This window comes from Malurus melanocephalus, unplaced genomic scaffold (assembly GCF_030028575.1).
Source record: "Malurus melanocephalus ecotype Western Australia unplaced genomic scaffold, MMel_1.1 scaffold_178, whole genome shotgun sequence".
Lineage (NCBI taxonomy): Eukaryota > Metazoa > Chordata > Aves > Passeriformes > Maluridae > Malurus > Malurus melanocephalus.
This window is the reverse complement of record NW_026623410.1, coordinates 909,640-928,620: the sequence shown is the minus strand read 5'-3', so window position 1 is coordinate 928,620 and position 18,981 is coordinate 909,640. Positions and strand designations below refer to the sequence as shown.

At 42.5% G+C, this 18,981-nt stretch overlaps 1 protein-coding gene across 1 annotated transcript in view; it reads left to right on the top strand.

Annotated features, from left to right (window-relative positions):
* NOTCH2 (notch receptor 2) overlaps window positions 1-18,981 on the top strand; it is a 73,205-nt gene that overhangs the window by 8,544 nt on the left and 45,680 nt on the right. Inside the window, exons 2-4 of the mRNA XM_057372802.1 lie at window positions 1,295-1,554; window positions 2,240-2,575; window positions 8,361-8,483. Coding sequence (XP_057228785.1) covers window positions 1,295-1,554; window positions 2,240-2,575; window positions 8,361-8,483 — 719 coding nt within the window. The remainder of the gene's footprint in view (window positions 1-1,294; window positions 1,555-2,239; window positions 2,576-8,360; window positions 8,484-18,981) is intronic.

Sequence of the window (18,981 nt, the reverse complement as noted above, 5' to 3'; positions counted from 1 at the left end):
TTTAGGTGTTTTTTATTTTTTTCCCCCTCCAATCTCTGTAGACTTTCACTTGCATAAGGAAAAAGCAGTCTCTTTGCTGTTACATTCCTGTTTGAGGACTGCAGACTTTTCTATTGCAGTTGGAATTCCTCCCTTTAGATTTCAGTAACCCATTGATTTAATGACTGCACCTATCCTGATCTGGAACAAAGCATATCTGATGTTCACCCCTGATGTTTTTACAACGAAATACGTGTTCTCTCAGGCTGTATCTTGGGTTGCTCACCAGTTAAAGCAGGCAGCTGTACACTACAGAAAGCTGCAAGTGGACAGTCCTGTGTATTAGGTGTTATTTTTATCCAGCACATACCYTTGCAGCTTTCTGCTACCTGATGGAAGCAAATGGAACTGTGGGAGCCACCGAGGTGGGCTTTGCAGGCTTGCTTGCCTGGATCCTCTATCTCTGGAAGTTAAATGGAAAATCYGTAGTACAAAGGCCAGTTAAAAGATGGATTACAGCTGACAAGCGTAGTCAGACTGTATTGACATAAGTTTAGGTTAGAGAGAAGTAACTGCAATTATTCTGCAGTTGGAGATCTTTGTATAAAATATTGCCCTAGTTGTAGATAGTGTGTGTGTACTCGTTTTTCTGTGAGAGACAGAGGAACAATGACCTTGTCGTTAGGGTGCTAGCCAGGGGCGTGGGAGACCTGACTGCAGTGCTTGTGTTGCTATTTGAGTGCAGGCTTCAGCGAGTCCCAGTCCCAGATGCACTTATCAGCATGAGGATAGCAGTATATTCCTGTCTCAGGGGARCGCTGGGGAGAAAGATCTGCTGTGGATCTTCAGGTCCCCAGACGCTGCATTTGCACAATGTTTATAAATATTTTAGGAAGATGGATAATACCTGGTGTTAATACYTTATTAAACTGCTTGATTTTCTTCTAAAAAAGAATGGGAGTAGTGCAAGGAGTTGTTACGCAGCGGTTCTTTAACACTTAGGCTTTTGCTGAAAGTTTGAAGGGAAGTGCAAGAACAAGATTCTGCATTTCATACCACTCTGATTGAATGTGGTGTTTATTTTGTAATATTGCGATTTCACAATTTGAACTTAACTTTTCAGTGGTCTCATTTGAGACAGTCCCACAGGAAATCCCTGTTACATGKGTGACGTCAGCCTTTAGGTTTGTTAGTGTCACCGTCAATTACAGAAACTTCAAGAGTTTTGATGGTCATGGGACTTCATTCCTGGAGTCTTCCCAGGGCAGCAGAGCTTCAAGTGGGAGCGCTGCAATTCTTTCCTTCTCTGTTGCAGGTGTCGAGAAGGCTTTCTTGGAGACTACTGTCAGTACAGGAACCCCTGTGAAAGCAATACCTGTAAGAACGGGGGAACCTGTGAAGCTGCATCCCTGATAGGAAAACCCACCTGCAAGTGTGCTCCAGGATTCACGGGGGAGGAGTGCCAGTACTCRGAATCTCACCTCTGCTACGTGTCCCAGCCCTGCCTCAACGGAGGAACTTGTCACCCCCACGGCCAGGACACGTATGAGTGTGTCTGTCTTCCCGGTTTCACAGGTGGGCTTCTGCTTTTGTACCCCCAGACCCCCCTTCTTTGGGAATTACTTCACCCTGGAATGTTCTGGGGCAGTTGTAATATGCTCTCAAATTTTCTAGCTCCGGCACAGGAAATGAGAGGAAGTCTAAATGACTTCATGACCAAAAAAAGCAAAGGGGAATAGGGAATCAAACTCCCTATCCTTTACACGTAAGCAGAAAAATATTTGGATCTTGTGGGGTTGTCCACATGGGAAAACTGAATGCAGAAACTACTCTGGAATGGCTGTTACACTTTGAATTCAGAGTCTAGTTTCTAGAAAAAAATAAAGAAGCGGATTTGGCCAGCAAAATCTTTCTATGGGAAAACTGTATTTTGATGCCTGAGGGGAAGCATGGAAAATTATTCCTTTCACTCTTGAAGGGGAGGTAGAAGAAGAGTGACCAGCACTGCRTGTAGTATGACTTCAGGTTGTGGGTTATTTTTATAAATCCCAACATTCTGTGTCTTGCTGCTACCTGCTAAATGACTTCATACTGTAACCACAAATTTATTTTAGTTTCAAATACAATACGGGAAAGTGCAGACATGAGTTTTCCTGTAGTAATGTAAAAATTTAGTGCACTAAAAGTTTTGAGGTAGCCTGAAAGGAATACTATTTTCTACAGAAGTAACTTTTTGTTAATCTGTCCTGATTTCCTGCAGGAAAGGAATGCCAGTGGATTGATGCCTGCATATCTCAACCTTGTGCCAATGGAAGTACATGCACCGTGTCTGGAAATAAGTTCTCCTGCACCTGCCTGTCTGGCTACACTGGCCAGAAGTGTGAGATAGATGTGAATGAATGTGCCACACCGGGCCTGTGCCAGCACGGTGGCACCTGTGTCAATCTGCCCGGTTCCTACCGGTGCCAGTGCAAGCCGGGTTACACAGGGCACCGCTGCGAGAGCGTGTACGTGCCCTGCTCCCCGTCACCCTGCATGAACGGGGGCACCTGCCATCAAACCAGTGACTTCACCTTCGAGTGCAACTGCCTGCCAGGTAATGCTTCCAAGAGCTTGGCTTCGTGGTCTTGTCACTGCACTCCTGTCTGTGTTCTTCTGAGWGCTTCTCGTGGAGTTTCTGTGGGATATGGGTGCAATGTCAGGTGGAAGAGAGAAATCTCAGCAGGGTGGGAAGTTCTGTCGGATGTTAATTTCTGAGTGCCAGGATTTCATGATGCAGGAGGGAAGGAGAGGGAAGAAGGTTAAAAAGGACAAATTTCTTTGGAAGCCAGAGTCAGAGAATCGAATAGGTAAAAACTATGAGGTAGATTCAAGGAGATTCGAGTTGTATCTCATAATGCCCATTTGGAATATGAAATTCTATGAACATGAACATCTACAAATACATCATTTTGTGTCAGTAAAGGCCTCAGTTAACTTCAGYGTTTGAATGAAGAATGAACATGTGTCTTTCTCCTTCTCCATCTGTATCCCTAAGACACACTAAATTCTATTATCTTCTGTTTTTCCTTCTCCAGTTCCTCCAAACCTAACAAGATAYCAGTTCCAAATCACCACACCCTTTTTGTCTCCAGCTAAATGCTGATTGCTTGTTTTCAGATACTGTTAGCTGCCCTGAGTTCCTGCTCAGCAGGGGTGACATGCTATCTCAGCATCAGGGGCTGCCCTGGTTTKGTGTCAAGCTGTGCTCCAGTCACCAAGGCACCCACCTCTACACATGACCTTGTGTCACTTGGTTGGGTTGGTGGTCTCATCCTGTCCTCCTCTCCATCCGCTTGTCATCCTTGACCACAGGGCAGTACTAGTTGTCTTTGCATAGCAGGGTATTTTTAGGCTGATTTTTTTTTTTTTTTTTTGAAACTGAGTAATTCAACTCCATGGGAAACTGCTTGTTTGGAAATGCTTTTGACTAGACTTCCTACTTGAGTGTATTGCAGTTTGGCACACGCAGGCTTGGTGTGTGGTAATCTAGAAAAGTAAACTCTCTTCCCTTAAGCATGTCTGTCGTTATTTATGTGAAAGATGTAGCTGCCCCATACTGTTTAGGATGGATATAGAGTGGCTGTGTTCTCGTGAGGATCATCTGGAGTCACAGGTCTGGGTGGAAAGGGCATGTAGAACTTGTGAAAAATATTCTCTTTTTGGAGACCTTCCTCTTGAGGTGTTGGCTCAAATGACCTTAAACATACATTGCCAACCTTAGTGTCTGCACAATGACTTTCTGGGTTGTCCGAGCAAACATGTGACTTTGCTAAATTCTTCAAAGTCAGTCTTAAAATAGAAGGATGGATCCTTTTTATTTTTGAAAGCAATTATTTTAACTATGCTTGAAGGGAGAGTGCTTTGAAAGAGTCTTTGAAAATGCAGTATCTTAACTAACAGTTGCCCYGGGGGAATTTATTGCTTTTCTGCTCTGCATCTTTTTAAAACGAGATTGTAAACCAAGTTGCTCTGGATTAACAGACTTGACCAGAAATTCAGAATTTTCTTAAAAGTCAGCTCTGTTTTAGCTAGTTCAGGGATCTTAAGGCCTCATGCGGGAGCAGTGTGGTGGGGGGAAGGAGAGAGGAAGATGAAGTTGGAAGGACTTGCTCCTGTAAAGCTGGYAAGACAGTTTGCTTTAGTGATTCTCTTAGAGGGGCACGAGACTGAGTAGGAGCAGATTTTCCTTTAGAGAAGTGTGTGGGCTGGCTGAAATACGGTCAGGAAATGAAAATGAGATTGCTATAGTAGCAGTTACACACCTACACTCCTCACACATTTTGGATTATTAGCTTCTTTTTTGACTGTTCTACAGTGTGTGTAGTGGGGGTGAGTTAATGTGGCTCTGAGAGCCTTCACTTCTCTATTTCCTGTATTTGTTTAAGTTGGCCATGCTGTTTTGCTAGCTTGATTTTAAAAACTAGTCATTTGAAAAACAGCAAAAAAGGGAGCTGTTGGAGAGGCCCAAATGCTTACATTAAACTCTCTGATAAAGGCAGGGCACCCAGCCATTTCTTTCCCCCTCAGTGCAGAGCATGCAGAGGAAAATTTCTGAAGTGTTGGAAAAGATTCTGTCTGGGAAGGAGAGGTCAACAGAAACAGAAGAGAAATGGTGGCCTGTCACGCCTAGGGAGGATGTGAACAAGGCCTGCTCCTCTGGAACAGAGTGCCAAGATTATGGACTAGAAATTCCTCTTCAGACTCCCTCTCTGAATTGGAGCAATGCCGATGATACTGTGACTATAAATGGAATTGCTCTGGCCCTTCTGGACTGCCTTAAGATGCTGCCATCGCACAATGCTGTGGCCACAGGGGCAGGAGGCAGTTACATCTTGAGCTGCTGCAGTGGGTTTTGATTGGATTTTGCATCTTGTGACCTGTAAAACTACTTTGAAGAAACTCTGCCCAAACAGCAATTCCGGCATAGTTAGGCTATTCCTGCACTGACCCTGAAACGGGTTCTTGTTTYCTGTACATGTTTCCTTCTTAGTTTTCAGTGAATTTAATCTTTTCGTAAATACAGATAGGTTAGATTGAGAGCTTGAAAAGGTAGGAAAAWCCTAGAACCCGGAGCTGTACGTCACAGCAGCTTTTTCTACTGTCACACGAGTACTGTTTATGTACAGGGTAGTCCAGCTGCTATTTAAAATTCCCTAGTTCCCATGTCACTCATGGATGTACACAAACAAATCCTGCATTAGGTAATCCATGAAGTCATGTGTGTTAAGTCAGCATTTGGTGGCAAGCATCAAGTGAAGTTATATATGTGTACTGTTGGTATTGCATCTGTCTGGAAGGTAACCTCATTTTTTATCCATCTAGTGTAATYGTTTTTCCTCTGGGCTTTGTTGATGTAGGTAGAAACAGGATTGTAGACAAGTGAGCATGTTAGGTCAATCATAACAGTGTAGTAGTGAAAAAAAAAGTTTCCTTGAAGCAGACGTAACCTGAAGCGTTAGCAACTCCTTTGAATATAAGAATGAGCTYGTAGTTATAAATATTTGACAAAAAAGGACTTCATTTGGCAACTAACCTTTAATGGAATGTTAAACAAGTCAATAGAGGAAGTTCTTAGCTGGGAAAGTGATTATTCATTGTTATCCATCAAAATAATTACCCATTAACTAAGATAAGGACCCTAGGGAATTCCAAGGGCTTGTTCAGGAAACGATCTGTCAGGCTGGAGCAAGCTGTTTATGAGAGCTGGAACACTTCCTGGGAAGAGGAAGTAACCTCACGCCGGTTCCTGGCGGAGCGTCACGCTGTGCGGTGAGCACCGCCAGTGGGGACCAGCACACACGGGACTTCCCATGGTGGGGAGGCTCTGTGTGCTGGGATTTGGGGATGAGCACATTCCTGCAGGCTCTGAGGTTCTCCATGGCAGCAGCATTGGGTATCAGGTGGCTCTCTGCTCCAGATGAGTAGCCCAGATGCTACCTGAGGCAGCCCAGTTTAGTTTTAGCTCTCTACATCCCTATTTCCTGTCAGCCCCAAATCTGGAAATAACTTGACATTTTTCAGGCATAATTTCCTGTCCCCATTATTAATTGGCCCCATAGAAAGTCTGGGGTGGAATTTATAGGTTGAAATACGGCGAAAGGAGTAAGATTTGGAGGGAATTGGAACGGGGGTGGGGATTTTGGATGACATAGGAATGAAGTTATCTGCTTGTGTCAGTCTGTGTACTAGGGGAAGAACARCATGCTGTTAGCAGTGGGAACACTATTCCCCTTGAGGTTCTCATTCCTCAGTTTGATGTGCTTGGAGATATGGAGCAAAAGTCAGGATATGCATTGCAAACTGCTCTCGCACAGGGAGAAAGCACAGGATAATATGTGAGTCCCAGCACAGGGGGGAACAGGAAACAGTGTCAGGTGTCCAAATACATCACAACAGTGAGCTCTGTGGTTTTCTGGAAGAGAGTCAGGTTATATTACTGTGAAGTTAGATCCTGGGACCCAGCTAGAGAAAAGCTTATATATCTCAGAGCAGCTCTTTGGTAGTAGAACTGGTTAAAATGTGAAAATCAAGAATGGCTTGGTGAGATTTTAATATTGAGGTGACTTCCATGCTTTATTCTCAAAATAGTTGGGCCACTTTAAATTTGTGTGAAGTACAGTGAGATAGYTTAAATGCCTGCTGTCACAAATGTGTGTACTAGAAAGTAGGGCTGGTGTTCATATCGTCCAAACTGAAGGGATAAGAACTTGAGCCTTTTGTCTTWGTGGGTGTATTTCCACGCTGATCACGTGCTGACGTGAGTGCAGTCTGTGGTCAGTGGGATGGTTCTTCTCAAGTTGAAACACAAGCTGATAGGCCACCCCTGTGTTTCACAGCTGAGCCTTTGCTCAAGCTTCATACGGTTTTAAACATAGGGATCTGATGCTATTTGTTCTCCCTGGTAGTTTTTCCTCAGCAGCTTTTGCCAGGAAGATGTTGCTGTAACAATTAGGATTCTGGCTAAGCATGTTATATTTCCTCTTTGTTTTAAGCTTCACCACTGCCATGGAATTTCTAGGATCTTGGGTGGAGGTTGGAAGGGCTTTGAAGGAGGGAGTAATATTGAAGGTCTTTCAGTTTGGTTGATTTTGGGGTTTGTTTTTTTTAGTGTTGAGTCTGAGCTTTGCTGGTCAATGCTAATGCACTTGATACAGCTTGGCAACAACACTTCTGACTCTAATCTGTGGAGCTGGAGAAGTTCAAGGGATGGGAATGCACATGAATCACCTCAAGTCTCTTGAGAGCAGCAGCAATCTGGAGAAGCTGTCTCAGATCTTTATAGTCTGTCTCATCTGCCACACAGCACGATCTGCGTTAGACCAGATGTTGCTTAGAGAGTCTTGACACAGATGTTGTGGAAGAGTCTGGAATGGGGCATCAAAAGCAGAGGGGTTAAAATATCATTTTGGATGAGAGAACTGTCTCATGTTAATATTGCATTCCAAAGCAGTGAAGAGGCAGAGCTGGTGTTTTAAATTAACATGTGTGTTCTGGAATCATTTACTTCATCCACATTAGCATGCATCCACTTGTGCTTTGATAAATAGCTCTCTCATCTAGCAGAAATGGCAGGTTTATTTAATGAAGGATGGAAATAAATCAGCAGGGGAAATCCAGTGGAAGACTCATCATTGACAGCTGCCTTCCCTAATGCTCCCACTTCTCCATCTTTGAAAAGGAGAGGGAGGTCTAGCAAGGATATTTTGCCAGTGGGGCTATGTTCGTTAGGAGCCTGGATTTTCAGTGGGGAAGGGTATCTGATTTCTTCTGCTTTTCAATCGGGGCTTACTGTGTAAGCATCATTTGAGTGGTGGCTGATTTGACTGAGTTCTAACACTGAAGAGAGCCAGATCAGGACTGTAGAAGCTCATTTTCAAAGCATGAAAGATCATTCTTTGACATAGCCAAGGCAGACTGTGCTGAGGTATCCACAAAGTGAGTGCCAGCACTTTTTTTTGCCATGGGAAAAACTTGTCCTGGCCGATGCTTGGTGGGCTCTGACAAGCTTTTCTCATGGTAGACTAAATGTCTTGGTCTTTGCTTTGTTTGCTTTGAATGATGGTGCCCCTTGGTCACTTAAAGAGAAAATCCTCATGTCTTTTGGGTTGTGAAAACACRGTTGGCCATCTACTCACGGTAGAAGTGTTTTAACTCTGTCACCTGACCCACATGCTATTAGCAAAGGCATTCAACAAAGTCATGCTACACGGAGATTCATTGGGATTAGGTTAACAGGGCAAATGTTTAAGACAAAAAAAGAGGGGAAGCTGCACGAGGGGTGAATTCTCTTCAAAAGAGGTTGGAAGCCCATTTCAGTCTGTTGTTTCTKCTTTGTCCAGGTTTCGAGGGAACAGTCTGCGGACACAACGTGGACGACTGCCCGAATCACAAGTGCCTGAACGGGGGTGTTTGTGTGGATGGGGTCAACACCTACAACTGCCGCTGCCCGCCCCAGTGGACAGGTACGTCCTGTGTGGAACCAGCATCCCTGTGACCCTCACCCTGTGCCCATGGCTGCAGTCAGGGGCAGACATCAGTTCAGCCCTTTTTGATGCCCTTTTGCCATCAAAACCACCACAATCAAGGGCAATTTCCCCCTCATTTGCACTTCTCACGTGGCTATACTTTGTAAATGTTTTCCAGAAGCAAGAAACATGGCTTTGCTGTTATGGCTGTGTGCACATAGCAGAGCCTTGGTGATACATTTTGGTGTATTTTTAAGATGGGCTAATCGTGATGATTACAGTAATGCTGCTGAGGAGTAGGGAAAATCTGAAAGGAGGCACAGGTGGGGGGAAAAAGGAGAGAAGTGTATGGGAAGCTTATGGTCTTGCTATTATTTTCCTGCTTGACTTATTTTTATCTAGAGTTTTCTGACTAGCAAAGCTACTTTTGCTTCGTAAATGACTCTGTTTTTACTCTGAGTCTGAAGGGGAAAAAAKCGTGAATTTCAAGAAAGTGTTATGCACAATATAAGGAAGCAACTTACAGGAAACTCAGCGTCATATTTAGTTGCAAAATGTCTCCATACCTCAAAAATAAACAAATACCTCCGGTTATGGGGTGAGTTGTTTTGAGTCATACTAGTCTTTCTTAGCTGGCACGCTTTTTCAGTTGARTATGGTTTTGCCCTTCTTTCAAAACCATAGGTAATAAAAAAGACCTAAAACCAGCTTTTAAAGAGTTTTTCTTCCTCAGAGAGCATTAGTTTTCATTGTAAAAAGTTTGTCATTAACTGCAAAGGAGGCTGCCAATTAAGAGCTCTCATTAACTTAACTTCATTTAAGAATAAATATTTTTAAACCACGTAAGAGTGAAGTGCACCACAGCTTGCATAGCTCTTTGAAGCTTGGTGTAAATAGGAGAAAATGAGTGCTCTGCTCCATGAACAAGTGTCCTTGCTTCTGTACTGCTTCTCCACATATTTAAAGTGTGCAGAAAGTGAAACCTGTAAAGGAAAGCGTGAGAGCTTGGGTGTGGAGACAACGAAGTGACCTGAGTGACCYCTAAAGTCTTGTTCCATGCCACAGAAATTACAAACCTCGTTATGATTTCTAGCGTCTGTCAGTAGCAAATTAATCTCAGGCTTATCCCTGAGCATAGAGTGTATAATCATGATGAATGTMCAATCTCCAAGGGGTTGTTTTGACATCATAAATTCAGCAGGTCTTACAGGGTTTGGGTGGATGTCTGCTGTCATCTAGGGATGACTTCTGCAAATCATCTGGGAGAGACCTTGGTGGCCACAGGCTCTGATTCTTTTTGGGTTTGTGGTTGATTTTCTCCCTGAACAACCACTGAAGATCTTTTCAATGCAGCTGCGGTGGTTCCCTCTCCGAACCTCTTCTGGGCTCTTCTGAATTGCWTTGGGAAAAGTTGTCAGACCTGTGTTGTGGCCTCTCTTGTGCCACCTTTCTCCTGAGTGGATGGTCTTTCCAGAAAACCTTGTGTGCATGAAGGATGCTTCCTTCCAGTGAAACCCTGGGAAGAGAGAGGACTCCCCAAGCCTTATGTTCCCATGGCTTTCTAACACAGTTTAATGGAAAGGGCTTTCTGAGAATTTCCTTTGTTTATGGTGCAGCTGAGGTTATCAGTGCAGCAGTGGTTTTAGGTGATGACTTCTCAAGGCCGCTGTCTTTCTAGGCTTAGGGCAGTGTGGAAATGAAAATGATCTCACAATTTAGGAAGCAGCAGCTTGGCTGTTTAAACAGTGAAGGTTAGAACCTTTATGGAACTGAACTGTCTTGTCTGAAATGTACAGTGCTAGTTTCTGTGACTCTTCTCTGTCACCTCAGCAGCATTTTCTTAAGAGAAGCTTTTTTTTCTGAATGGGCTTCAATCCCTTTCCTGCATCTTCAATTCAACAAGGAGGTGAGGAAAACAGCACACATCCAGCTTGGAGACAYGAGGGGTGACACTGAAGCAGGGCATGAAACGGGGAGAGTGGATCTTCTGAAATAGTTTGGARAGAAAGATGACATTTTTTCAAGATAAGGCTGCTGTTGCTGCTGACAGGAGTAAACAATAAAACRTTAATTATTCAGCAATAAGGAAATGCATAAGTACAGGTCCATCCTTTATACAAAAGGGGTTTATAACATTTAACATCATCTCTAAGATAAGTGAAGAGGGGAGAGCTGAGCAGGCAATTCTTTTGGAGTCCATACTAAAAAATGTTACAGCCCAACAGTCTCAAACTGTGAGAATGAACACTTCAGGAAAACAAAAGCTTCCAATGAGACTGTGAGGTTAGAGGACACTGTGTACTTTTAAAAAAAGGGCCCAAATATGCATGTCTGTAAGGAAAAATGGGGCCAAAATGAAAGGATGTTTTATTTTCTAAAAGTACCTGACAGTATAGATGTGCTGTCTTCATAAGAGTCTCTGCTTTCAAATACTTGTCAACCATTCTTGGGGAAGATTGAGTTTGTCTGCAGTTTTAGTCTTTATTTAACAATCTTTGTGGTATGGGTGGTGCTCTCTCATGTTTGTTAATACAGTTTGTGCTTCATGGCACAGAGAAACAGTCACATTCCTTGCTAGRAAAATCAACAAGCTGTACAGCATCTGATCAAGAAAAGTTTTGTGTCAAGTAATATTGAAGCAACCTTTACTGAAACAGAATCTGTCTCAGCTCCTTTTGGTAACCATCTGCCTCTTGTAATTCCCTGACAGGTGGTAGGCTGGGCTACATAACTATGCATTTTTTAAAAAAAATACTCTTTTTTTTTTTTCTGCTTGCTCCCACCTTTTGTGATGCTGTTTGCTTTCGGTCTTATTTCCTGCTCCTCAAACAGAGCTCACTGCTCCTTTTCTGTTGAAGTGCCTTGCCTTCTCGTTCTCATTTTGCTGTTTTTTCCGGAAAGATAAAATCTTGCCTTTCAAAAAACAATGATGTGAAATTCCTGCTGTCTCTAGTGTTTTTGTCACCTTCAAAGTTCTCATATTTCATATGGTTATGGTGATTATCAGTCTCATACATTTGTAACTGGCAAGACAGWCTTGGGTGTGTTTGGGTGAAACTGCCCCAGATCTTTCCTGTTGCTGAATGTTAACTGATTGTTGGTTTGTTTAAAGATGACTTTATCTTGTCCCAGGATACAGCCTTTGTTAGACTCAATGTTTGTTRGGTCCTTTCAAAGCACAGTGTTGCGTATGTGTAATGAAACTCCACCTTTTCAATAGTCCTGGGTGCTTTTGTGTAAGTCTGAAGTCTATTCCAGGCCAGAGAATTCAGTTTAAGTGGGATAGGAGTCAAAGTTTGCCAAAAATCCTGGCTAATGCCAGGCTAAAGTGCCATGTGAAGACTGTTTTATGCTGCTGTTCTTCAGCAGTTAAATCAGCCTCAGTGTGATGTGAGGTAGCAAAGTCTTTATCTTCTCTCCCTGCTCTGACACTCTTCCCTTTCCCTTGAGTTGGCTCTGGGATTTGTTGGAGTGTGCCACTTTAACTCACTAATCTAGTAAAAAATCCTGTCCAGCTGCTTTTTTCCCGCACTTCTTGCCTTTTTTCTTTTTTCTTCCCTGAGATCAGGAATTAAAATTCACAGAGCAGTCTCACGGTGAGTGGTGGATGCTGAAAGTCATATGGAAGGTTAGGGTGTCCTTCYACACATCTGAGAATTTAAAGAGTACTCAGTCATTCCAGTTACAATTCATCTAAAGAAACAAAGCTTGRTTTAAAATGCACATGTTGATTCTGTTGGTCTAACCTATGCAGATTTGGGTTAAGAAAGCTGACTTGGGAATTTGTGTACCTGARTGATTACCAATATAAAATGCTGTAAATGCTTCTGTTTTTCTTRGCTGAGAAGGACTCCTGCTCCCCATGGAAAGTCTGCATTGTTTCAGAGGCTCACCATGAAYCTGTATTTATCCCAAATCCTGTTTCAGGAGCAGTGCACAGCAGAAATTAAGATTTGTATCCTCCATGGAATTAAGTCCTGCACTCAGTTTGCTCCTTAAGTTTGCATCGAAGCTGTGGGATGAGTCTCTGGGTTTGGGGGACACTGTGCCCACTCTCAAGTGGGTTTTGGAAGATCTACATTAGAGTACTTCAGTTGTAGGCTTGGCCTGCTTGCTCCCTTTCATTATTTCTACCTCTGTGGCTGGGAGAGTCTCCCATGGCAGTTGTATTTATTTAGGCTTTGTTTTCCCCTGAAAAGAGGGCTCCAGTGAACTGTATATTTTAAAATCTAGGTGACCTTTGTCTCTAAGGGAAGCACAGTGTGCTAACAGCTGACTCCACCAAAGAGCTCCAGCACTGGGAGCTAGCTTAAGCAGCCAATGTTTGTCTTGAGCAGAAAAGCTCTTCAGGCAGCAGGGCTGTGCTTTTTAATTAAAATAGCTGTTAGCTTGGTCATATGCTCTTAAACACTAGCACAAGGGTTACTTTTTCTGCAGAGCTTTAGGCAGGAATTTTCAAAGTGGAGAGTTAAGKGTTCGATTCCTATTTAATTAGAGTAATATTTGCTCCCTACCTTGGTTTTCTTTGAAAATCCCAGCCTTAAACTCTGGGCAGACGTGACTTTTCTTTGCTAAGAAGGGGGATAAACATCAAAAGGCTAATATTTAACATTTTTATGTAAGATTATAAGCTCCAGTATTTTGTTTTTTAAAACTTTCTTTGCCAAATACCACTTTCTTCAGCTTCTGTGTCACTAAAGTATATAGTGACAAGTCATGTTAGCTTAGTGTTCAAAAAAATGCTGCATTCTTGGAGTATTTAGAAGCTCAAAATGGAGAACTAGCTCTGACAATAGGTGACATGGATCATAAATATTGAACATGCCAATCTCCTAAATCATTGAGTATACATCCTTGCAATTTTCTGGAGAGTGATGATGATTATGTGGCAGAGAGCCCCATCAGGGCTGTTCTCTTTTGCCACTGGTGGTTGCGTGATCCCAGATGACGTCCCAAGACCTTTGTGTTAGCTCAGGGAGGCTGGGTCACGCTCCCATGAGAAGTGCAGTCATCTTCCCTGGCAGCGTAGCAGTGATCAGCTTTCTGGTGCTTTTCCAGGCTTTATTAAAAAGCACAGTGGCCTCTTTGGTACTGGCTGAGGTCTGCCCATGCCAAGCTTGACGAGTTGGCTGGTGTCACTGCAGTAACATCTCCAAGAGACAGCTCTGACAGAGGCCAAGAGGGATTATGATTCGTTTTCTTCCGTCATGTTTGAACTGGCAGATACAAAGGGAGCAGGGAGCACGTGGCAGCCTCCAGAGCTGGCAGCTCTAAGTTTGAGTGTCCAAATGATTCGAAGTGTTGGACACAAACACACTTTATCCTGCGTGTTGTTTGTTTCTCTTGTGCCACTTGATCTCCGCGTGTCGTGCGGAGCAGGTGGATTTCAGAGGCATTAAAGGTTACACCCTGAGTCCTTTATCCGGGATGGATTCTGGAGCACCTACCACAACCTCCTGTTTGCTTGGTGCTGCTTTTCATTTCCCAACTGCGAGCCTTGGGTGGGAGGTAGCAGCAATAAAACACCTGAGGTGTTAACAGCTGAGCTGATCCGATGACAGAATGACAGCATCCAATTCAGACCACGCTGCCGCCTCTTCCCTTACGCCCTTGGTGACTTTCCAGGTYGGGAAATACTCTTTGCGGTCAAATGTACCACACAAGCTCTTCTGGAGATGTTTTTAGGTTCCCAGTACATCTTTTATGTATTTGGCAGCTAAAACAAGATAGGTCAGACCCCTCTGGTGAGGMTGGGTGGGTGGATGTGTGCTGTGAGACCACACTAATAGGTAACAGTTGTTTCATCTCCAGCTGACTTGTTTCTGGCAGTTTCTGTCCCTWCCCTTGTACTTAAAATGAGGTGATTTGTCTTTGGGTAATTACTGAAGATGGGTTGCTGAGATAGCTTGAGAATATGAAGCTTTCATTGTAAGTTTTGGCTCCAGCTGTTACATTTTTTTGCCTTGCAGATCTTTTCACTTGTTTGGTATTTCCCTGATTCACTGGGCTTTCCAGAGGAGGTAAAGAGAAGGACAGAGCAGAGAGTGGCTTGGTGATGTGTATTTCCTGTGGGTTASTGCTCTGTCCTGCTGCTGTGCCCAGTCATTTCACCTGCCACCACCATATTAAACCATTCTGTCATTAGGGCATCAGTTTTAATGAATTTTTAATGAACCGTGTTCTGATCATTTGTGTTACTGCCTCTCAAGAGCTCAGTCAGGACTGCCCTCTCTACCCAGTAGTCTGTGGGGAGTGATTTAGGACAGTATTTAATGGATCAGGCTGTGCATAAGTCTCTTAAAGCCCAGAGTTTTGTATTTGGGGGTTGTAAAATCCCTTGTAAAAGCCCATTAGTTCCACTRCATGCTTCCCAGTGTGGTTATGAAATTAAACTCTTTTCTCCACCATATTAGCCTAAAATAAACACAGATGCTTATTCTGCTCATTACAATTGTAGATTCATCTTCCATTGTTCTAGTTCTATATTAAGCTCTTAAATTTTATGGGATCTTTGCTGGTATTTGACATCTATTTGAGATCTAATAAAAGCAAAACCAAAAACCCAGCACCTGAGKTTTGGGAATGGCTGCTACTGTTGTACTGCTCTGGAAGAAAGATGCTGTGAGATCCTGAGGAAGGAGCACATTTTTGAGAGCTGTGATCCTTCTTTAGAAGACTACTGCAAGGAACAAAAATAGTTAGCTTCAGTAAATTTGTTCTGGGGAAACAACTGTAATAGTTAAGCAGGGAAAACCTTTACTAAACATACATGCAAATGTGGCAGGTGCAAACAGTGTAGTCCATGGAAATCTGAGATKGCTTTGTCAAAGGGTCTAGAATTTGGATGTGATCTGGCATCACACTTGAGATCCCTTTTGGTACTGCATGTTTATTGCTCTGGACATTTTGGTCTGTATAAAGGCATTGTCAAACTTCTCTGAAAGAGGCATTCTCTTGACTCATCTGCTTTGAGATACCTAGTGTCAATGAAGCAAACTATATAAACCATCAAGTATTTTCATAGGCTTTGCCATATTCTATATCTTTCCTGCAATAAGTGATGTATTACACTCGTTGTTAGCTGTCTTTCTTCCCTCATGGGTATTAAAATTGCTTTTTAATTTTTAGGAAATTTTTATATCCAATAGTTGTTCAGACTATGAACTGTACCTCTTTTTTATTCAGAGGTGGTGGCTTCAATACTGCAAAATGTATTCCTGGCTGAGGCTGTGCCATCACCATTGCACAACAATAAGTGTTTGGATTAGTTATTGTTCCTTGYAGTCAAATGTCTGCTCAGCAATGTTTATTTTGTTGATTAAAGCTGTGATTGAGCAGAGGTCCCCACTGAGCTCCTCTAGGGAAGCTGATGTTTCCTCAAGGAGTGCCTAACCCAAACCTTTTGCAGCAAGTCTGTTTGCCTTTGTATTTTGCTTGGCATTTGTGCATCGAGCCTCGCCTGCTGTTGCACTGCCCAGCACCTCACTTGGTTGAATCTGTCTGAAATCCCTGGCTTCCTCTTGGAAAATATAAATGTTATTTTGTTAAAGTTACCACTGCCCACTGTTTCATCGCCTTCTAGGTCATTAATTAGATGCTCCAGTGCCTGTGTGSATTAATAGTTGCCAAACTATTTCAAGGAGTTCTGTGGGTTAAAGATTAAATTGAATGCTTTTACAAATACACAATTCAGAAACAGTGGGAGCTGAAGTATTTTTCATAGATATTTTCCTAGAAGGTCAATGGTTYCATACATTTTTCCCTTTCCAGTTGCTGAGGAGACTCACACAGGAGCATGAGGAAACTGAGCTTTGAGCTGATGGATGAGTACATGCTGGGCTCCACTGTCAATGCAGACATTTTTCTTGTGTTATGAGACAGAACTGGACAGAGGAATGTCCTTCCCCAGCCAGATGTGGTCTGCCAGCTGGCATCCTGAATATACACACGTGTGGTTAGAGAGGAGAAGAAACTGCGTGGTGCTTTGGAGCGTGGCACTGATGACTTTCTGCCACGATTAGATTTGGTCATTTATGCAAATAGTGTTCCTTATCTCTTAGCCCCTTCTTGAGGCTTGATAAGATGCTGTTCACTTTCTCACTTAGTAGTCCTTTGGATTAAACTTGGATTAAAAATGCAAACAGTCCKAATGAGCCATGCTTTCTTGAGCTACAGGGGTTGTATGCAAAAACCCTACAGCAATCTTGGGAATGCTTTATGAATTAAGCTACTCTTTCAGAGAGTTTCTGTTGAGATCTGGTTTAYACTTCCCAGGTAGCCCTTTCAGGAGAGCTAGTGAGCTCTTCCCTGTGTGTTGGAGTGTTAGTCTGAGATAAGTGACAAACTTCTTGAGCTACTAAGTGGATGAGGGTATAAAAGCTTCTTGAAACCTGATGGTCCTCTTCCAGTGAGTCTCTTAAGACCCTGAGGACCAGTTTGTGATTCTCACCAAGTCACCTTTCCAGTATCACTAAACTTGTAGGATATTCTGACTTCCAGTTCAGTCTGAGCACAGTGCTGGGATGGTTGTGATTTTGAGAGAGATGTGACATTACCTCCCAGCTCAGTTTTCAAGGAGCTGATTTTTTTTTTTTTTTCAAGACACAGGAAAATATTTGCACCCTTTGCCCTACTAAATGTTTTTAGTGATTAAACTGTATTAGATCTGCTCTCAGGAGCTTTAGCCTCTGGTACTCCAGCTGTGCATCAGCAGACTTTCCTGCTGGAGGGCTGTTAAGAGGCCAAGAAAATTTTCTCGTTTATGGAAAATCTGTTCTGCCAAAGATGAACACCTCTTATTGAACTGTTTGAAGGTCCTGCATTTAGCTGCCAGATCAATGCAGTTGGAATTGATGTTTATGCAAGCCCTCTATGGTTTGGTAGGATCAGCATTTGGAGATGTCTGGTGCTGCTTTCCAGGGTGACATTTTTAGTGACTTGTTAGTTCAAGCTGATGCTCCTCACTTTCCGTGTAGGATTCTTCAGATTTTGTGTGCTGCCGCACCTTTATGAATCAGGCTTTACTTTCTTTCTTACATAAAGAAACAGGACTGGCTCATTCTCATCAATGAGGTCTGGTAAAACTACTTGAGGGAGGCCTTGAACTGAGRTCTGGCAAAAGAGAAGCTCTCGGAGTCCTTTGCAGTTCCTGAGGCTCTGAAAATGGGAGCAATCAAAGCAGCAAACATGTCTGACTTACTCCATATGGCTTTTCTGAGGGGAAATATGCAGGAAGTAACTTAGTTTCATAGTGGGCAAAAAGTGCTAAGAGTTGAAGGCTGTTCCCTTTTTCTACTTCTAGTTTTCAATTTTGAAATGCCACACGGGCTAGTTGTTTACTTTGTACAAGGTCACTTAGAACCTGAGTCGGCATTTTACTGATTTCCCAGGCTCTGCAAATATCAAGGTCAGCCTAGGCTTTTATTACCTTCTTGGAGTAAATTGTGTTTCCTTTCTTGTTGTCTTTTGTGTGTCTGTTTCTCCATTTCCATTAAAATATTGTGCATTTGGCGCATTCACCCTTCCCTGGTTCAGCCTATATTTGCTATGTTTCTTTTAGAAAYGTAATCAAAACTAGCAAGAGCACAAAAAACCACCTACCTAAAGAAACTTGCGGCTAGATGAATTAATATTCAGTAGTTGTGTCATTCTGAAGTCCCTTGGGTTATGGGGATGTGTACTGCACTGTGCAGTTTGTACAATCCATAGTGGACTTTGCTCTTGGAAGTTGAATTTCAGTTCTGTGAATGAAAGACTTGATTCTTCCTAAAACTCTTAACAAGCAGAAAACAAGCTTGCCAGCTACATGGTTACAAATAAATATATTTTATATTGTTACAGTTAAGTAACAATAAGTCAAGCAGCATTCCAGAAATGAACTGTTTCCGAGAACTTCTGTCTCATTTGATTTCAAATCTTATTGACCTTCAATTAAGAACAAGATCTTTTCATTAAAATACTCAGTAGTAAAATGCAGTAGTTAATTGTTCCTTTATGCCTCTTAATATATTGAATTGAATTTCCTTTGTTTTCAAGACAAACTGCATTAAACCGGAGCTCTGAATCATATTCTTAATTCAAACACAAATACAATTGTGATCTGGTAGCTGCAAAAGGAGCATTAGGAATGAGAGAAGCTAAGTGAGGATCAGATTCAAGAAGCTCAAATGTAGTGGTTTTAAAGTGCAGTTGAATTGCTTAAAAAAGTTTAAGCTCTGCTTTTTTTTTTCTATCAAAGATATTGATAGACCTTTTGAAAGTGTTTTAGTTTAGAGCTGCAGAAATATGGAATAACCTGGGTCATAGAGTTATTGCAGGTACAGTAGTGATGTCACTTTGTACTGTCCTTTCTAGAAGTTGAGAATAAGTACTAGGTAAAAAAAAAATAGTAAAAAGTCCTAAGTGTTGATATTAATGGTAACACTTGAAATGGGAAGTCAGAGCCAAACCCTTCTAGTTTATATGAGGGAGTAGTTTGCCCATCTTTATTTAAAAA